Below are 20,217 nucleotides of genomic sequence, written 5' to 3'. Positions count from 1 at the left end.
CCGAAGGAGATATTCACGATTTTTTTAGCCAAAGGAACTGCTCGACCAAATGACATTCTCGGCCAAATAACTTTAGGCTAGATAACCTAGCTAAGTCTGAAAATATAATGAGATCACATAGAAAACATATTTTGATTTTGACATTAAATTGAGTCATAATTTGTTTTCAAATATGTATAAATCATTATGATTGATTACACATTTTGATCTCATTTTGCTGTAGATTACTAATTTGAATGATATGACATCAAACTGTGTACTTATAACCGTTAAAACGACCAAAAAGATATCAAATTAAGTAAACATAGTCGATGATTTCACAACATAAAAAAAGTTATCGGTTTGCTCGGGAAGGCTTCTACCAAATAGTCTTTTCGGTTAAACGACATATTAGGCCTAACAACTTTCAGCCTTGTGGCTTTCTGCCGAACGACTCTTTTCTGTTTAAAAATTCATTTTTTTTAAATTTCAACGGGAACTCCTTCGCAATTTTCACGCTTATTTTTTACGGAGAGCTATTCATAATTTCAACAAGATATTGTATGGAATTTTCATGGAAATAATTGGTATCTTCACGAAAAATTCTCTGGAGTTTCAACGTGATGTTGTAGAGATCTATCAGGAAATTATATGGAAATTGCGAGCCTTTGGAGTTTCCATTGAATATTTGAATCGGCGTGGACACCTCTAAAGTTATGGTCGAAATACAATTTTCTATGCGCAAAACACGCTAAAAAGCACTCACTCATTTTTTGTTGCACGAGAAAGGCACCAACACCGCTAGGTGGATTAATCAGGGTTTATTTATTACCAGACTAAAGCCGGAGTGGCCTGTGCAATACATAAAAGTTCATTCAGCACGGTCCATGGCTGCACGTTTCAACCACGCAGTCTGCGGAGGGTCCGCAAATCGTCCTCCACCTGATCGATCCACCTTGACCGCTGTGTACCTCGCCTTCTTGTTCCCGTCGGATCGTTGTCGTGAACCATTTTTACTGAATTAATGTCCGACATTCTGGCTAACGTGCACGGCCCACTGCAGTCCTCCGTTTTCGCGGGGTGAACGATGGAACGATGGTTCTTCCGACAGCTGATGCAACCCGTGGTTCATTCGCCTCCTCCACGTACCGTCCGCCATCTGCACTCCACCATAGATGGTACGCAGCACCCATCCTTTCGAAAAGTTCCAGTGCGCGTTGAACTTCCTCGAGCATCGTCCAGGTCTCGTGTCTGTAGATAGCTACCGGTCTAATAAGCGTTTTGTAGATAGTCAGTTTGGTACGGCGGCGAACTCTGTTCGATTGGAGCGTTTTGCGGAGTCCAAAGTACGTACAATTTCCTGCCATGATACGTCTCCTAATTTCCCTACTAGTATCATTATCGGAGGTTACCAGTGAGCCCAAGTACACGAATTCTTCAACCACCTCGATTTCGTCACCACCAATAAAAACTCGGGGTGGATGGCTTACATTCGTTTAGCTTCGCTTTTCAGTCTGATATAGGCTTCCTCTATCCTGTCAATGTTACGAACCATAATATGTATGTCGTCGGCGAAACCAAATAACTGGACGGACTTCGTGAAAATCGTAACACTCGTGTCGATCCCTACCCTTCGTATTACCCATTCCAAAGCGATGTTGAATAGCAGACACGAAAGACCATCACCTTGCCGTAACCCTCTGCGCGTTTCGAAGAGACTCTAGGACCCTGAAACTAGAACTACGCACATCACCCGATCCTACGTCGCCTTGATCAACCGTATCAGTTTATCCGGAAATCCGTTTTCGTGGATTAGCTGCCATAGCTGGTCCCGATCGATTGTGTCATATGCGGCTTCGAAGTCGGGGGGCAGCAGGGGCTATGTCCAATGGCTTGACGATCCCTTCCCAGGCCATCTGCGAGTTGTGGATGTTGTGGCCTATATAAAAAGCTGCATGTATCCGCAAGTAGGCTCTGCCGAAGCGACCGTGTTCCGCTCAAAGCGCACAAGCCCAAGTCCTAGTGTTAGGTGGGACGCTAAACAGACCTGACACGACGGCCCTCCGACGAGACAGGAGGTTTGCGCAGGCCCAATAAGCCGCCTTTAAAAAGAACCATTACGAACGACATAGAAGATAATACGACTCGATATAATCGGCAACGAGCCTGACCGCTTAGTTGGAAGCCAACTCCGCGATGCCGGGGAGCGTGTTCACCTCGTAAACCAGAGTATAGCAGAACTTGTCCCGACGGCGTTCTGTGTTTTCCAAAGTTTGGCCAATGGACTTCACTCAGTCCTAGGATCTCAAGCTTCATGCGGCGTGCCTAATTGACAAGTTGTGCCAATTTACCCTGCTGGGCTAGGGTTAAAACGTTCCATGTTCCTATTCGTGCCCGTTGTTTCGCGCTAAGAGTCGTCGCCGTAAAATCAGTCCGTATTCTTTCATTATCGGATTCTCGAACAAATTGATGTTTCGGGAACAGTAGGATGTTGGCCCAAGGTTCCCTATCCACCGGGATGGGGCTGCCATCTTAGGTATAGCTTCCGGGGAATAGCTTTTCATACTCAGCCGCTGGATGCCAAAACAGACGCTGTTAGAGCCGCACCTCCTTGGTGAACAGACGCTCGATCGGTCAGGTCAAGTTTGTTTAAAGTCCCACCCAACACCAGGACTAGGCTAGTGCGCTTTGAGCGGCACACGGTCGCTTTGATGCATGCAGCTTTTTATAGAAGTTCAACAGAGCCCACTGTCGAACCCCACCACATCCTAGGCAGACCCCAAGGACGCACCCTCTCACTCTAGCTGATGTCAGAAGGACAACAGTGCCCAGGCTATATTACCAGCTAAGTACGCAACCCTTAGCTGGCGGTCAGTGCCTGTATTGAATCCGCAGTGCGAATATCGAATCCGACCACTACCTTGTTGCATAATGTCTGCGCTCAAAACTTTCGACGGTGTACACCACCCGTCGGAGTCGTCCGCCGTGGCTAAACATTGGGCGACTACAAGACGGTAGACTACCCCAACACTACGCGCAGCAGCTGGAAGTGGCACTCCCAACGGAAGAGCAGCTAGGCGCAGCATCTCTTGAAGATGGCTGAAGAGATATTCGATCCGCAATTGGAAGCACCGCAACCGCTGCACTAGGCACTGTGCTCCCGGTTCAGAGAAACGACTGGTATGATGGCGAATGTGAGCAGTTTGTTGAGGAGAAGAATGTAGCATGGGCGAGCACCGCACGAGGGCGAACGAGGCACGATACAGACGGGCGCGGAACAGACAAAACTCGATTTTTCGGAGGAAAAAGCGCGAGCAGGAAGATCGAGACCGTGAAGAGACTAAGCAACTGTACCGCGCTAATAACACACGAAAGTTCTATGAGAAGTTAAACCGTTCACTTATGGGTCACGTACCACAGCCCGATATGTTTTAGGACATAAACGGAAACCTTCTTACAAACGAGCGTGAGGTGATCCAAAGGTGACGGCAGCACTACGAAGAGCATCTGAATGATCTGAGTGGCAGACAACGGTGGCGGTATGTTCATTACCATTACCTAGGAGCACGCGCGCAGCACTTGCGACTTCCGGCTCCAAATCTCCAGGAAATCCAGGATCGGTCAGCTAAACAACAAAGCCCCTGGAGTTGACCAACTAACAGGAGAGCTGTTTAAACTCGGTGGTGAGGCACTGGTTAGAGCGCTGCACTGGGTAATTACCAAGGTTTGGGAGGATGAGGTTCTGCCGGAGGAGTGGATGAAAGGTGTCGTGTGCCCCATCTACAAAAAGAGCGATAAGCTGGATTGTAGCAACTACCGCGCAATCACATTGCTGAACGCCGCCTACAAGGTACTCTCCCAAATTTTATGCCGCCGACTAACACCAATTGCAAGAGAGTTCGTGGGGCAGTACCAGGCGGGATTTGTGGGTGAACGCTCTACCACAGACCAGGTGTTCGCCGTACGACAGGTATTGCAGAAATGCAGCGAATACAACGTGCCCACCCTTCATCTTTTTATCGTCTTCAAGGAATTTTAATATAAAAGTGATACATGTGTTCGACAACATATTAAATTAACTTACACAGAAAATTAAAAAGGAAGCCAAATGTGGGACTTCTTATAGGTACTTCTCATATAGTAAAAAATCGAAGTTGAAAAGCAGTCCAAGTTCCAGTTGGAATGTAGGGCCATTAGTACGTTAGGTATAAAAATGCTATTTAAATTCCACTGAAGAAATTTTTGAAATCCTTTCAAATTTATACGTTTTTGCTTTTCTGAGAAGATTTTTTGGAACATGCTTCTATACGTTCCTCAATTGAACAGGTGCCATCGAAAGTGGTACAAAAACCATTTTCATCGATTTTGTGTTTTTTACACTAACGGCTTCTTTCTGCAAAGAACTAGAAGGGGAATAACGAAAAAGTAGTTTTTGACAACTATATCTGAAGATCTGCCCTTTTTAATTTCTGGTATATATCACAATGGCAATTTCGTTGCCAGGAAAAGTGGTACATGTACAGTTCTACCCACTAAAATCAGCTCATTGAAAAGAAAATTTGACAACATGGATTTTTTCACATCAGATTTTAATCCAATTTTGAATATCAAGATGGTTTACTGCAGTTTAAAATAATTTTAAAAACTCAAAGGTTCAGCCCAATCGGGTTGTACGCAAAGGTGACGTTGAACTACGTAGCTGTATGTAATCTACAGGTTTTCGACTATTCTGTGCGATGAGACCAAAGCAAGCGTTTTTCAAGCCAAGCCTGAATCTGTTTTCGATTGATAATAATAATTATTTCTTCACGTGAATTGCGTCGGACTTAGCGTTTAGTCCGGCATCGACACCACCTACGAATCAGCAAAAACGAGCCAAAGAAAGTTTACCAGAACGCATTCACTGCAGCAGCGAAGAAAATTCCGAGCACCTCTACTGCATCAACAGACGTAAGCAAGAAGCTATCGTCAAATGCCCCAAGCTTTCCAAGGAAAACGCACGTTTAAGTTAGCATAAACGAACTGCACCAGTTAAAAGCCCTGCAATGGCGGACATAAAAAAAATTTTCAATGAATAACTAAAGAAATGCTGATAAATTACTAAGTTGAAAAGCAGGCCAAGTTCTAGTTGGAATGTAGTGCTATGGAAGAAGAAGCTTACGATGCACTTACGAGATTGACTGATTCACCGAAACCAAGTGCTAAACTGTTAGCAAGTTTTTAATAGTAAATATTATCATACATAGATATTGTAACACACTGCCGTGAATCGCATATCTGTCCCATCTTTGCTGGGTTTCCTATTCATATGGGACAAATATGCGATTCACGGCAGCACACTAGAGTCGGTTTTTACGCGGAAGATATGCGCCGCGTAAATTAAAACAACGTAAAAAACCGCGTAAATCCCAAAGTATGTCTAAAGGAATGCGGAAATCCAAAAATTCGCGTGAATAAAAAATCGCATAAAAAACGATTCCTGTAAAAATAATCGCGTAACAAACGATTTCAGTGTACATCGGGTATGAAGCGTTGACTCTTCCTTGATCGAATGGTCCAAGAAAATTGAAAATCCATCGGGAAACGGCTGAGATATTAACGTTCAAAGTCTATCATATTTTCGTGAGGATTTTCAATTTTTTGCAATCGTGTGTACCCCAATATAGAAAAGACAGACGTAGTTCTACGTCAAAATGTACATGTACCACTTTTACTGGCAACGATTTTCGGTTTCTGTTGCATTTTGTTCCCGTTAATAGTGGTACGTGGTACATATGCATTTTGTTCCACCAAACTTGAAATTTGTCAAAAACTTCGCATATTTCTCATTACTATATTTAGGCACATCAGTTATAACACGTTGGTACAGTTGGTACATAGCAAATTTGAATTTTATTTTTGAAATTTTTGGAAAAAAGCGTCTCCTGTAAAATTTATTCAATGTAACATGCTTGTAACGGTGCTTACTCATGCGCCTAACTTTTGCTGGCAGCGGCAAGATTTTTTTATGTACAGGTTATCTGTTCTTGAATATTTTGTAAGAATTGGTTTTCGGGAGATATGTTGGTGAATCAAAAAACACGCGTCTTAACTGGTCGACAAATTTATTCAAACTGTACCTTCTTATTCTATTACATTTTCTCTCTCCTTCTTTTCGCGCCTAGAAGAAGCGGCGAACATGGGCGAACATCCTTTCGCGCCAAGAGCAAGCGGCGATCGATCCTGACTGGGGGTCGCACGATGTAAATGCGTTTTTATCATCATACTCCCCCCGTTGAGTCCATCGGATCAACATTTGGAAGGAAGCAAACCTTTGCTACCGCTCGTCGAAACTCCTTTGAGTCAGCACGGACTGTAACGACTCGCACAATGCCATCCTGTCCAGGGTGTGTAGCCACGATGCGTCCCAATCGCCACTGGTGCGGTGGTGCATTATCGTCCTTCAGTACGACTACGGCGCCAATATCGATTTTCGAAACTTCACTATTCCACTTCGGTCTGGATTGCAAATAATGCAAATACTCAGCTGACCAGCGCTTCCAGAAATGCTGCTTCATTAACTGAATATGTTGCCAACGTCCCAATCGACCAACCTTCACATCCTCATATGACGGTTCCGGAATGCTCAAAGCTGATCGTCCGATAAGGAAGTGTGATGGGGTCAAAACCTCGATGTCGTTCGGGTCATCCGATACAGGAATCAATGGACGACTGTTCAAGATGGCCTCACACTGCGCTAGAAATGTTGTCATTTCTTCGAACGTTAGTTTGGTCTCACCGACGACACGCTTCAAATGATGTTTGACGGATTTTACCCCGCCTCCCATATACCACCGAAATGCGGACTACGTGGCGGGATGAAGTGCCATACAATTCCTTTGGATGTACAGAAATCGTTCAATTTTCGTTGAAGTGCCTGATCCTCGAATATTCTGCGCAGCTCGGCTAGCTCATGATTCGCACCAACAAATGTAGTTCCATTGTCGGAATACATATTACTCACCATACCACGTCGGCTGATAAACCGTTGTAGAGCAGCGATGAAGTTTTCTCCGGTCAAGTTTGATACTACCTCAATATGAATGGCCTTGGTGGCCAAACAAATAAACACTGCGATATAAGCCTTGTACAGCGTTTTCTTCCTACCAGCTTCCTTGAGATATACTGGGCCGGCATAATCGACTCCAGTATTCGAAAAAACGGGTGAAGGTGTAATCCTGTAGTCTGGGAGGTCGCCCATGAACTGGTTCACCGGCGATGGATTGTGCCGAAAACAGACATAGCATTTGGAGACGATGCGTTTTATTAGCAACCTTGCTTTGATGGGCCAATGGCGTTCGCGTAGAATAGCCAACAATCCTCGTTGTCCAACATGAAAATTATCGATGTGCAGTTGACGAACCAGAATTTCAGTCACGTGATGCTTTTCTGGCAACAATATTTGATGCTTGCCGTCATAGGGTATCGATGAATATTTCAGGCGACCACCAACCCTGATGATCCTATCCTTATCGATGAAAAGAGCTAAACCTCGGTACTGCTTTAACTGCTTACCCTTTACCATAGCATCGAAAATCTCATCAAACGCCTCCTTCTGCACGAGCTTCAGTATAGTTTGTGTTGCTTCAGCGATTTCACACACTTGCAAGTCGGAAGTGTTACGAACCTTCGTACGCACGTTTTTGATAAAATGCAACACATACGCCCACGCACGTTGTAGGCGGCGAAAACTGCTCATCCTTGTCAAGTCCAATGACATTGGTCGTTGTACGGCAGTTGCAACTAACGCCGGCTTAAGTTCTGGCAGCTCATTGTCATCCAAATAAATTCTTTCAACGTTGTCAGAAGAGTCTTGCAGCCACAGAGTTGGTGCACCTTTGAACCACTGTTCCATCTCGAATAGTTCTGCCGGTAGTACACCACGGGAAATTATGTCGGCAGGATTGTCATACGTTCGCACATAACACCACTTGTAGTCCTGCGTTAGCTCGTGTATTGTAGCAACACGATTTGCAACAAACTGATTCAAAGCAAGCGGTGACTTTGCAAACCAACTCAAACATACTTGTGAGTCAGTGTGGAGTGTCACTTTCGAGAAAGGTATTTTCATCGCCGAAATCGTTTTCTCCACCAAACGTGCCAGAAGCAGTGTTCCGCATAATTCCAGACGAGGAATAGTCATTGGCTTCAAGGGAGCCACTCTCGATTTGCTGCAAACTAGCTCAACGCTCACAGTTCCATTAGGGGAGATGCACCTAGTGTACAAGACTGCCCCGTATGCACGCTGGGAAGCGTCCGAAAATCCGTGAAGCTCCAATGTTGTTGCCTCACTTGTGATTACACACCGTTTCTTTCGTAGCGCGTTAACCAATGGAAGCTGTTCTCGGAATGTGGTCCACAGTTCGTTTTGCTCGTTAGGAAGCTCGTCGTCCCAATTCAATTTGAGCCTCCATAAGTCCTGCATCAGCAGTTTCGCTGTCGTCGTCACAGGACCGAGGTATCCACACGGATCGAATAGGTGTCCAATCGCAGAAAGTACGCTTCGTTTGGTTGGCCTCGTGTTTCCTACTCTACCATCCAATAAGATGACATTGAATGTGAAGTAGTCTTCATTGGGATTCCAAATAAGGCCAAGAGTCCTAATCACGTTGTTGATATCGGCTTCTTCGAAGTTGGAAAGAGTCTCTTGGAGATCGTGTGGTATGATATCTCGCACAGCTTTGCTGTTGGAGCAAAACTTGTGCACTCCAAATCCTCCTCGTCGTAAAAGCTCAGTTAGTTGCTTGTAGATTTTATTACTTCTTGTTCGTTCCTACCACCGGTGAGAAAATCGTCGATGTAGCTGTTGTCCTCAATGACTTTTGATGCAAGTGGTAGGTCGGTAACTTCATCCTTTGCCAATTGCAATAATGTTCGCGTTGCCAGATAGGGTGCACTGGCGCAACCGTACGTCACGGTGGTTAGCTCGAATGTTGCCATCTCGTTGTTCGTGTTGAGCCACAAAATGCGCTGGTATTTCCTGTCGTCTTTGTGTACTTGTACCTGCCTGTACATTTTAGGAATGTCCGCTGTCAGTACCACAGGGTAGCAGCAGAATCGTAATAATATCGTGATGAGATCGTTTTGCACTGTTGGTCCAACTCCTAAAGCGTCGTTCAATGATAGACCAGATGTTGTCTTAGCCGAAGCGTCGAAAACTACACGAATCTTTGTCGAAGAGCTTGACTCCTTATAGACAGCATGGTGGGGTAAGAAGTAGCAATCCTCGGGTTTGTCATGCACTTCCACCATATGGCCTAATTCTAGGTACTCATCCATGAATTCGGTGTAGCGTTTTTCTTCTCGTCGTTTGCGAAAGATCTCAGTAGTCGGTTGAATCGTACTCGTGCCGTTTCCAAAGAGTCACCAAGTTGGCTCTTGTTTTGGTTAAACGGCAGTTTGACAATGTACCGACCACTTTCGTCGCGTGAAGTCGTTCGCTCGTAGTGTTCCTCGATGGCTTGTTCCGCTGGCGTATATGGAGATGCTTCTATGCAGGTTTCGAGTTCCCAAAACTTCACAAGGGTGCGATTTAGTTGGTCATCGATGTGGTTCAATTGGCAAACTGCATGTGTGGGGCCGATTTGTATCGCCTTTACCGGACCGCTAACAATCCAACCCAGCTGTGTTTCGATTAACGTAGGCGTTCCTTCAGCAAGTTTCATGCGGCCGGTCTTGATCAGGTCGAAAAATAGTTCAGCACCGATAATCATTTGGATTTCGTCGGGAGTATGGAACGATGGGTCTGCCAACGCAAGATTAGCAGGAATGATCCAAGAACGCACGTCCACCTTGGTGATGGGCAGATTCGCAGTTATCGTCGGTACGACAAGGAAATCCAAATCAACGACGAATGGATTGACACGTGAGCTAATCGTGGTATGAAGCTTGTGCTTAACTCGTGTCGCAGCATTATTCACTCCGCTGATTGGAATGTTAACGCGCTCCATTGGTATATTCAACTTCCTCGCGAATGCTTCACTGATGAGATGCGAGTCAGATCCGGAATCCAACAAAGCTCGGCATGCTAGGCGGCTATTCCCGGAACCATATACTTCTACCTTTGCCGTCGAAAGAAGCACTTGCTTTGTCGTTGCCGCTCGAGCACAGTTGACACTTCCTGATGCTTGTCCAGCGACTTCACAATCTTCTTCTGGAACTGATGATGTTACTGCGGATTGTGGAGCTGTGGTCTTGTTCTCGTGGAGCAAACTATGATGCTTTCGTTTGCATGTTTTACACGTTCTATCCGAATTGCATTCTCCAGTACGATGGCCTCGTCGTAGGCAATTAAAGCAAAGGCCAGTCTGCTTCACTTTGATGTATCGCTCGCTTATCGTCATGTCCTTAAACACGTCGCACTTGTAGATTAGGTGTTCATTTCCACAGCATGCACACGATTCCTTGGACTGATTCGACGTTTGCACAAAATTCCTGCTTTGGACGGGCTTGATGTCGGATGGTTTACCTTTCTGTCTCGTGGAAACTGATGGACGTAGTTCGTTGTAGCCTTTCATCTTCTGGAGTATACGGCTTCGTTCTCGAAGGAAATCGATCGTCTCGGTGTAGGTGGGCAGTTCATCTGACGGGATTTGCGATTCATATAGTTTTCGTGTTTCCTTGTCAAGGCGTTTGGCAATGACATTGAGCAGGATCATCTCGGCAAGACCTTCGACTGGTAACGATCGGTTCTTCAATGCATCGACGTGTTTCGTGCAGATATCAAGCAAATTCCGCAATTCATTACCGTTCTCACTATTCATCTTTGGTAGTGCTAGCAAAGCGTCTATGTGGGTGTTGATGATGAGTCGCTCGTCTTCGTAGGTGTCTTCGAGCATCTTCCACTCTGATTCGTAATCATTATTGTTGATCACGTCTTGATCAATTTTCCCTGCTGCACCTCCGACGAGAGAATTTTTTAAGTGGTACAGCTTTATGACTGGGTACCTGCTCATGATGGTTTTGAACGAGTACCAGTTCTCGAGACTGCCATCGAATGTTGGCAGCGGTACGTGCAGATGAGGTGTGGAGCTATTTACTACCACCGGTTGCTGCGGAACAAATGCCGGAGCTAAGGCACTCATATTCCCTCGCTTTTTCTCCTCTTCAGCTGCATTCCACTTTGCAATTTCCGATTGGATGTTCACAAAAAGCTCAGCGTGCAGCTCTTCGTCCTGGAAATGGCTTTGTTTGTGTCCTTCACGCTGATCCCTTGGAACAAGGTCACAAATATCCAGATACGTTTTCTGCAGTTCATCGTTACACTGACGAAGTGTTTCGAGTTGTAGTCGCAGCCAATGAATGCTGATGTTAGCCACAGCCAATCCCTCACGGATCCGGAGCATTCTTTCCTTCGCCAAATCACGATGATCGAGAATCTTCTCGAGCTTCTTCGACATTTCCTTGCGTTTTTGTTCCTGTTTCTGTTGTTGCACCGAAAGATTATTCACCGGCGGCTCACTTGCAGTTTCCAGAAGGATCCTTGGGATAATACTCCGTTGGATTTGAGGAGTTTCTTCGGTCATTAGACCCACAATTTACTTATCTTCAGATTCACAGTTTCAGTTTTGTTCTAGAATTTTCCACTTTTCACTCGACCGCGTGTCGAACACGATCGAACATGTTTCGCGCACGCACTAACACCAACACGCAATACGCGTCAATCGGCCGGTTTGCCGATAGCTTTTTCCAACCGGTGGAAATCCAAAGTTCTCGCGATTTTATCCGGAATTTCACCACAAATCAACCAAAGACCATCACGGAATGGTTATCCGGTACGAATGGACCAAAATGTTCTTGAATATTTTTATAAGAATTAATTTTCGGGAGATATGTTGGTGAATCAAAAACACGCGTCTTAACTGGTCGACAAATTTATTCAAACTGTACCTTCTTATTCTATTACATTTTCTCTCCTTCTTTTCGCGCCTAGAAGAAGCGGCGAACATGGGCGAACATCATTTCGCGCCAAGAGCAAGCGGCGATCGATCCTGACTGGGGGTCGCACGATGTAAATGCGTTTTTATCATCATTATCCGACTTGTCAATATCCCCAACTCAGCCATCTTGGATTTTTGTATGGAATTTATGCTCCTTTGTTTACGTTTTGCACTGAAAATGTATGTTTCCCCCCCGCGCTGGTTATTCCCATCTACTGACGAAGTCGGATAACCTGTACATAAAAAAATCTTGGGCAGCGGTTCAATAAGCCATTTTATGAGACAGATTCGAACAGCTGATCGAAATTTTGAGTGCACGGCTCGGTCTTTGTTTTGGTAAATTTGCTTGTAAACCATCATCATTTCGTCATCATCATCATCATTTCATTTCATTTTCGCAAATGTTCCTTGTAAAATGTAAATATTAGTATTTGGTCTCCTGTCATTTGAGCTTTCTATAAAATGGCGTCATATGACAGGAGACCAAACACTAATATTTACATTTTACAAGGAACATTTGCGAAAATGAAATGAAATGATGATGATGATGACGAAATGATGATGGTTTACATGCACGGACAGATAAATCAACCCAAACTTTGAGTTCAATATACGCACTCATGAGAATATCGCAGAGAAAATTTACCCAAATTTGGGTAGTTTTCCCTTTCTTTCCCATGATTGCTATCAAAACTAGAGCAAGATGCAAACACCTCACCGAGCTTGCTCAGCCCAATAACCCAAATTTGAGTAAATTCAATATTCTCTATTTTGGGTTGATTAAGGTTTGCTTACATAAATTAAACTCAGCTTTGGGTAAATTGTTTACATGGGATTAAAGGCAAACTACCTAGTGCCAGAAAAGCCATTTTACTCAAATTTGGGTTATTGGCCCAAACCACGGTTTTGAGTGCAAACAACCCACTTTTGGGTAGTTTTGGTTTTCAGTGTGCAAATTTACCAAAACAAAGACCGAGCCGTCGACTCAAAATTTCGATCAGCTGTTCGAATCTGTCTCATAAAATGGCTTAATAAAATGGCTTAATAAAGCCAACTTTTTCTTTGAAACAAATCAGAAAAAAAAATTTCCATAACATTTTCAATATTAAAGGGAATTTGTTACAAACACCATACATTTTAATTCATAATTCAAAAGATTTATTCAAGACAAAATTTTCAAAACGACTTATCTGCTTTTGTAAACAAAGATTCGAACGTAGATTTGAGGAATCTGATAGCACTCCCACGCAAACCAACATTATCAATAGGTAGGTGAAGGTTTCGGCTACCTGTTGATGGCGTTGGTTTGCGTCGAAGTGCTATCAGATTCGTCAAATCGACATTTGAATCTTTGTTTACAAACGCAACGTTTTGAAAATTTATTCTTGTATTAATAGATTAAACACGCCAGCGTAACGCCTACAAAGTTAAGTAAAATTAGGGATCCTATAATGAGAGATATGCGAAAGCGGCCATTGTGAGCCAATCGAGCATTGATAACTGTCAAAACTTGAGACAAATCTAGACAAATGAACGTTGTTATTGTTGCAGATTGAAAGGTATTGAGATTGTTATGAAATAGATTTCGAGAAAAATTTCATCGAATAAACATTTTGTTTTACTTTCGCGAGTAGAAGTTATCTAGTTCATGTTTTGTGTTTCGCTCATTTGTATTGCACTTTTATTATAGTAACAATGTTTATTTAAACACTGTTAGTGGACAGACAAACATATTTAAATTTGTTATCAAATGCAAAGTCATACACAAGCTTCAACATTTTGCGCTGCGACAAGTGCTGTAAGCGTTTGCGAACAAAAGTAACAGCGTTGCTAAATCGTCTGGAAAAGTTTTTGCATATCTCTCATTATAGGATCCCTAAGTAAAATCATAGACACTTCCGAAGAAATCTAATGCACAAGAAAGACACCAGCACCACTAGGTGAATCAATAAGGGTTTTTCTGTTTATCATCGCGCCAGGAATGAGATGCATTTAGCGCTTCAATTTTATGTGTTTGAATGTGATTAGTCCGGTTCGGGTACATAAACCTGTGCCTAAACGTAGGAGCAACGAGAACCCAATGAGCGAATAATGATTGTACAGTGAACGCACCATACTTTGCGCAGTTAAGGAAATGCAAAATTTAATCAACTCGTGCAACTTACAGAAAGTAGCCTCCGCCAGAAATAGTTTCCATGCTGGATTATTGTATTATCATATTATTGTTTGAGAACTAAATTTGGTACAAAAATTTGAAATAAATAGTAAATTGAACTTCAAAGTAAACACCTTACTTATACTTAGTATGTTTTTTCACGTCTATTGGTGGATGTACAGCCTCATTTTAGTTCTTTTTTGTGCAAACCCTTTTTCGATGAGGTATACCGTGACCTGCCCCAATTCCGCGCATCGCCTTTTATACCGTGGTTTTCATCAAAAATCAGAACCTGGCTATGATGGACATCGTATTGTTTGGTTAAATGTTCAAACATATTGAATTAGGGCAGGTCACGGTATATCATAAATGTTGAAAATATCGAAGAAATATGATTTGTGCGCAAAATTAGGTACACTGTATTGAAAAATGGTTCCTAACATTGCGCATGACATATTTCAACGAAAAATTTAAATAACAAACCAAATTCTCATGAGATGGCTTCAACAATATTATCATTATTGGATCCATGTGTAATCAGTTGTCACCGAATGTAAAAATTTACAAAAAACACAGTTTTTCGAGTAGACCATCACTTGTCATTTGTGCTAAGAACACGCCAATTTGGTCATTTTCACTGTTTTCAGTACAAGTTTCAACTATTAAAATGAAAAATGTGTCATTTACCACCGGCAAAATGTATGCACTGTTCTAATAACATGTATATTGTGCTGACAAGTTGTACTTATATTTCGAAATTCAATTAAAACGCTCTAACAAAAATAACCGCAAATTGCGCAAAGTTAGGTGCGTGCACGGTAATACAAAATTATTCCAATCAGCACACCATTCATTCCAGTCGAGTTGATGATTCAACATCAACAAAGCACTAATTTGTTAATTCGAAGATTTATCTGTGGAGGTTTGTCGTGTCTCTCTTATCTTATCAATACTGACAATGTGTGCAAAACGTCACTGTTGGTTTAGCAGTAACGCTGACAATGTATTAGGAAATGGTTAGTAGTTGCTTGCTTTTAATTTTGCCAACGTATAGAATAAATGCATTACTGTGAATGAGCCGCTTTGTGATACTTTTGCAACTCATTTATAGAAGTTAAGCCTATAATTATATCTTCCTGCCGTATGGCGACATTTAATTATGTATTGTTGTTGTTTGTTTACATTTCATTTATTACGATTTAAGCTTAGAAACAGTCTTTATCGTTTTTTTGGTATTACTCACCATCGCACATTGGGTCTATTTCATATAAAATCAAAAGTTATTTCTTTAGAATTTGTTGCTGATATTACTTAGGGTTTTGTTTGAATAATTGTAAAAATGATTGCAGTTTAAAGATTTTTTTTTTGCTTTTTAGTGGGACTTGATTGTACTTTACTAATACGTATTTTGAACTGAAAAGTAAACCGTCTTCAGTGTCTCGTACTTGACTCGAAGTCGAGTGGTAGTAAATAGCTCCACACCTCATCGCACATTGGGTCTATTTCATATAAAATCAAAAGTTATTTCTTTAGAATTTGTTGCTGATATTACTTAGGGTTTTGTTTGAATAATTGTAAAAATGATTGCAGTTTAAAGATTTTTTTTTGCTTTTTAGTGGGACTTGATTGTACTTTACTAATACGTATTTTGAACTGAAAAGTAAACCGTCTTCAGTGTCTCGTACTTGACTCGAAGTCGAGTCAAGTACGAGACACTGAAGACGGCCACACAGTTGTGGTCGAAATACGTATCTGCAAAGATATCGAAAATTAATTGGTGGAAAGTACTTAATTCGTCTTAGACGGTTGAATACATTCCACTAAAAGAGCTTTATATATTTTTCTGAAAAGTAAAGCCGTTTTCGGTGTCTCGTACTTGAGTCAAGTCGAGTCAAGTACGATACAATTAAGAAGCCCTTATAGTTGAGGTTGGAATAAGTATCTGTAAAGATTATAACGTGGTGGACATAAAAGCAATAGTACTAAACTCATTTTATGATAGGAGAATCACATCGTTCCACATATTCGCCGAGAATGTTTTCGCTGAAAATTGCGTCAAAATTGCATCGAATTTAAGTCTTTTCTATAACTGCTTCACCTTTACCTTTGAAAGCGAATGGGAGACTATTTTTCATCTTATTGCATAAAACATGATAGATTTTTGCCTTTCGCGTATTACACTAAGTATACGTAAAGGCTATAGGATCACTCCAAAACCGAACTTTTGATAGAAGGCTCGGAAACCCATAGTGTTATATACCAATCGACTCGAGCTCGACGAATTGAGGTGATGTCTGTATGTGTGTGTGTGTACAAAAAAATGTGAGGCACACTTTTTTGTTTTTAGTCTTATCCTATTTGCTTGCAACAAGCTGCATTCGACGCGGAATCCTTATTTTTCGATATTGAAAATTGGCCCAATCGGGCATTGGGTTCCGGAGTTATTAGAAAAACACTATTTTTCCCACTTGGAAAAAAAATTTCGAAATCGAAAAAAAAAATTTTCATGAACTGCTGCAATGCATTTAAATAAACGCAAATAAATGTGAATTGATGGGAATAACTGAGTCTATCTCCCTAAAGAGCAATTTTGACCTTTCTTATGTGCTTTTCTTGTTTTATAATACACGTGCAGAGACCCTAATTTATTTATAAGACCCAAAGACCCAAAGTTATTTGTAAAATTCACCAAAACCCCAGTTATTTGTCACATTTTCACGACCAGGGCCATCCGCTCTGGTCATAAACACATAAGAAGCGCGACACAGACATAATAAAACATAGACATATAATAAAACGTGACAAAGCGTTGAGCTTTGTCGAGCTTTATTATAGGAGAAGCTTTTGTTTTTCTTTGTCGCGTGACATTGGCTTAGTTAGTACAACAACGCGCATGTTGTGTGTATAGTATAACGGTAGGTAGGGCTAGCATGTAAGTTATAAATAAGGCTAAAGATGCAATAAAGAACTGAGTTGAAATGTAGCAATTCTGCGAGTTAATTGATTTAAAGGAAAATCCCTAACGTAAAGTGTACACACGAGAAAGGCACCATCACCGCTAGGTGGATTATTCTAGGTTTTTGATTACCAATTTTATTTGAGACTTGGGCTTTTGCATGCATGGTGTTGACTTTGCCGTGATTGTTGTCAATGAAAAATAGGGTATGAGAGAGGCAAAAAATGTGTTCAGTATCATATTCAATAATATCCCAAAATCGGAGAACGACTTTAAATTATTTTGCTTCATTAGAAAAAATATTTTAAGCTCTTTTTGGTGGAATGTATTCAACCGTCTAAGACGAGTTGAGTACTTTCCAATTAACTCCACTAAGTTTGGTTATCTTTGCAGATACGTATATCAACCTCAAATGTGAGTGTCTCTTGTTCAGTGTCTTGTACTTGAATCGAGTTTCAAGTCAAGACTTTCGAGTCAAGTACAAGACACTGAAGACGACCTCACGGTTGAAGTCGAAATACGTATCTGCAAAAATAACAAAACTTAGTGGAATTAAATGGAAAGTACTAAACTCGTCTTAGACGGTTAGTATTTTGCTTCATTTTTTTTTTCAAGAATTGCTAAATAGGGGCATTGACGGCTTTGGCAGGTTTTGTTCTAATATTGGTAGCGGGTTTTCTATAACAATTATGCTCAAATTTGGCCGTAACATCCTTTGCATACCAAAGAATATTGTGGCCAAATTTCATAAAATTTGGTCAACAAAAACCCCCCTGACAATATTGTTGATAGATCCAGTTGAAAACCGAACTGAGCTCTCGCGACCATCGCATTTTCTCCCATTTCCTGATGTTGCAACTGCATTGCAAGTAGTGCGCATCTATGCCATAGCCATGCGCCAACATGCGCACCACTCGCGAAGCAGTTGCGACATTAGGAAATGGGAGAAAATGCAATAGTCGCGAGAGCTCAGTTCGGTTTTCAACTGGATCTACAATAATAGAACAAAACCTGCCAAAGCCGTCATTCCCCCTACATAATTCTAAAAAGTATTCAATTTTTGCCTTTCTCGTATACTAAGTATACGGTAAAGGCTATATGATCGCTCCAAAAACAAACTTTTTATAGAAGGCCCGGAGACCCATAGTGTTAAATACCGATCGACTCAGCTCGACGAATTGAGGTGATGTCTGTGTGTATGTGTGTGCGTCTGTGCGCACCCACCCAAAAAAAATGTCACTCATTTTTCATGCACTTATCCTTAACCGATTTACTCGCAACAAGTTGCATTCGACGCAGGATACTCTGCCATTGTTTCCTATTGAAAATTGGTCAGATCGGACTATGGGCTCGGAAGTTATGGCCAAAATACCACATTTTTATAGAAAAATTGAGTAAAAAAATGTCACTCATTTTTCAGGCACATATCCTTAACCGATTTACTCGCAACAAGTTGCATTCGACGCAGAACACTCTCCCATTGTTTCCTATTGAAAATGGGCCAGATCGGACTATGGGCTCAAGAGTAATGGCCAAAATACTATTTTTATAATGCACGAGAAAGGCACCATCTCCGCTAGGTGGATTAATCAGGTTTTTTTTTATTGATTTCAAAAAATATAACTTTTGATTCTGACGTGTGCATTAACTCATTGACATGTAGAAGGAAATATAGACCAATGTTTAGTTATTATCCCATAGTGCCTGATAAAATGCTTAGGATGACAAAAGATTGTTTATCATGTGAGCGAAGATTTTTCCAAACTTACAGAATCCTCCCACAATTCCAACAGCGCGACCGCCATACTTCAGATGCCACGGCACGTCGTCTCGGGGAACGTTATCCTGACCGGGGCGGGCCATCAGCCCAGCTAATCTCTCGGTGAAAGACTACAAAGTAAAAAAGCGAAAAAAAACCGATCGAATCCAATCAATTAAAAATCCGATAAACAAGTGTACGACCTCTTGCACTCCTTCCCCTAGTGCCTCTTAAGAAAACCCCACCCCCACCGACGGAATGGGGGTCAGAAATCGATCGGGCTCTTCATTTCACTTACCATTTCTTCTAGTATTGCTTGCTTGCTAGTGCTCTGGGCTGATTTGCGGATAAGACGAAGGTGAAAATTGAAACTACGCTGGCAAAACTGAGCCGATGATGATTCTCAGATGATGATGATGACGAATTCAAATACACTAAAGGCAAAGAACGACGGAACACCGGAAGATTGCTGTTCAACCTGTCTTCCCCACGTATCACTCACGTAACGTTATTTTCGCGGTTAGCGCATCACACGTCGTTGTGCGGATTCACCAAAACGCGACACCGGAGCGGGTTTACCGATGGACTTCAGCGATAAAACGGACAAAACTTGTCGCGAAATATTGCGATTGCAAAGATCTTCTTGCGAATGCGAGTGAAAGTTTTGTGTTTTGCTTTCGTGCGGTTGGCAGCGAAAATCGATTTTTGACAGTGACCTCTCATTGTTGTCAGTTTGGCAGGGGTGTGCGAAAATTTCATAACGCTTGCACGGAGATTTTTCACGTTCGTAAACTTGAACGATAAGAAAGTTAACAAGTTCAACTTTTAGCAATAAAGGTTGCTGACGTTTAATCACCTTTATCTTTCAAGCGCACAGGAAGAATAGAGTTTGTTTTCATCGGGAAACGTTTCCGATGAAAAACAAATCCTATCTTTCCTTTGCGCTTAAAAGAGAAAGATGATTAAACGCCAGCAACCTCTATTGTATCGTATACACAGCAAAAATAATTGTAAATTGCATCGACGTAATTTGCGCGATGTACCGAAAAATCAATGTAAACGCTAATAAAAGATGTAATATAGCATCATTTTGTATGTATTTTCACATCGCCCTTAAATTACACAAACCCAAAACCTAGAAATACTAGAATAAGAGATCGGCAAAGACGCCATCTTGTTTCCAATCGAACCGTCAAAAGCGGTTCCATTTCGACTTGTTTACTTTTTGCACCCATAAGAAGCAAGCAAAAAGTTCAAGTGCTGCCATTATCATTTTCGCGATTTCATGCATTTTCATACGTTGCCATTCCGACGGTTTTTCACTCCGCCGGTCTCTGGTTATAGGGTTGCTACCAAAACCTATCGGTTGGCTGTACGTTAATTTAGTGTA

At 41.9% G+C, this 20,217-nt stretch overlaps 1 protein-coding gene across 4 annotated transcripts in view; it reads right to left on the bottom strand.

The window, feature by feature from the left end:
* Window positions 1-19,512, bottom strand: part of LOC134226923 (calcium channel flower) — a 36,615-nt gene extending 17,103 nt beyond the window's left edge. For all 4 annotated transcript variants that reach the window (XR_009983578.1, XR_009983577.1, XM_062708038.1 and 1 more), the window contains exons 1-2: window positions 19,126-19,512; window positions 18,838-18,958 (exon numbers count right to left, since the gene is read on the bottom strand). Coding sequence is in view for 2 of the 4 variants with exons in the window: in XM_062708038.1 (XP_062564022.1) it covers window positions 18,838-18,958; window positions 19,126-19,128 (124 nt within the window). In the remaining 2 variants the exon portion in view is untranslated. The remainder of the gene's footprint in view (window positions 1-18,837; window positions 18,959-19,125) is intronic.
* Window positions 19,513-20,217: the final 705 nt, after the last annotated feature.

Source organism: Armigeres subalbatus, chromosome 3 (assembly GCF_024139115.2).
Source record: "Armigeres subalbatus isolate Guangzhou_Male chromosome 3, GZ_Asu_2, whole genome shotgun sequence".
Lineage (NCBI taxonomy): Eukaryota > Metazoa > Arthropoda > Insecta > Diptera > Culicidae > Armigeres > Armigeres subalbatus.
The sequence above is the reverse complement of the archived record's forward strand: the minus strand, read 5'-3'. Positions and strand labels throughout refer to the sequence as shown.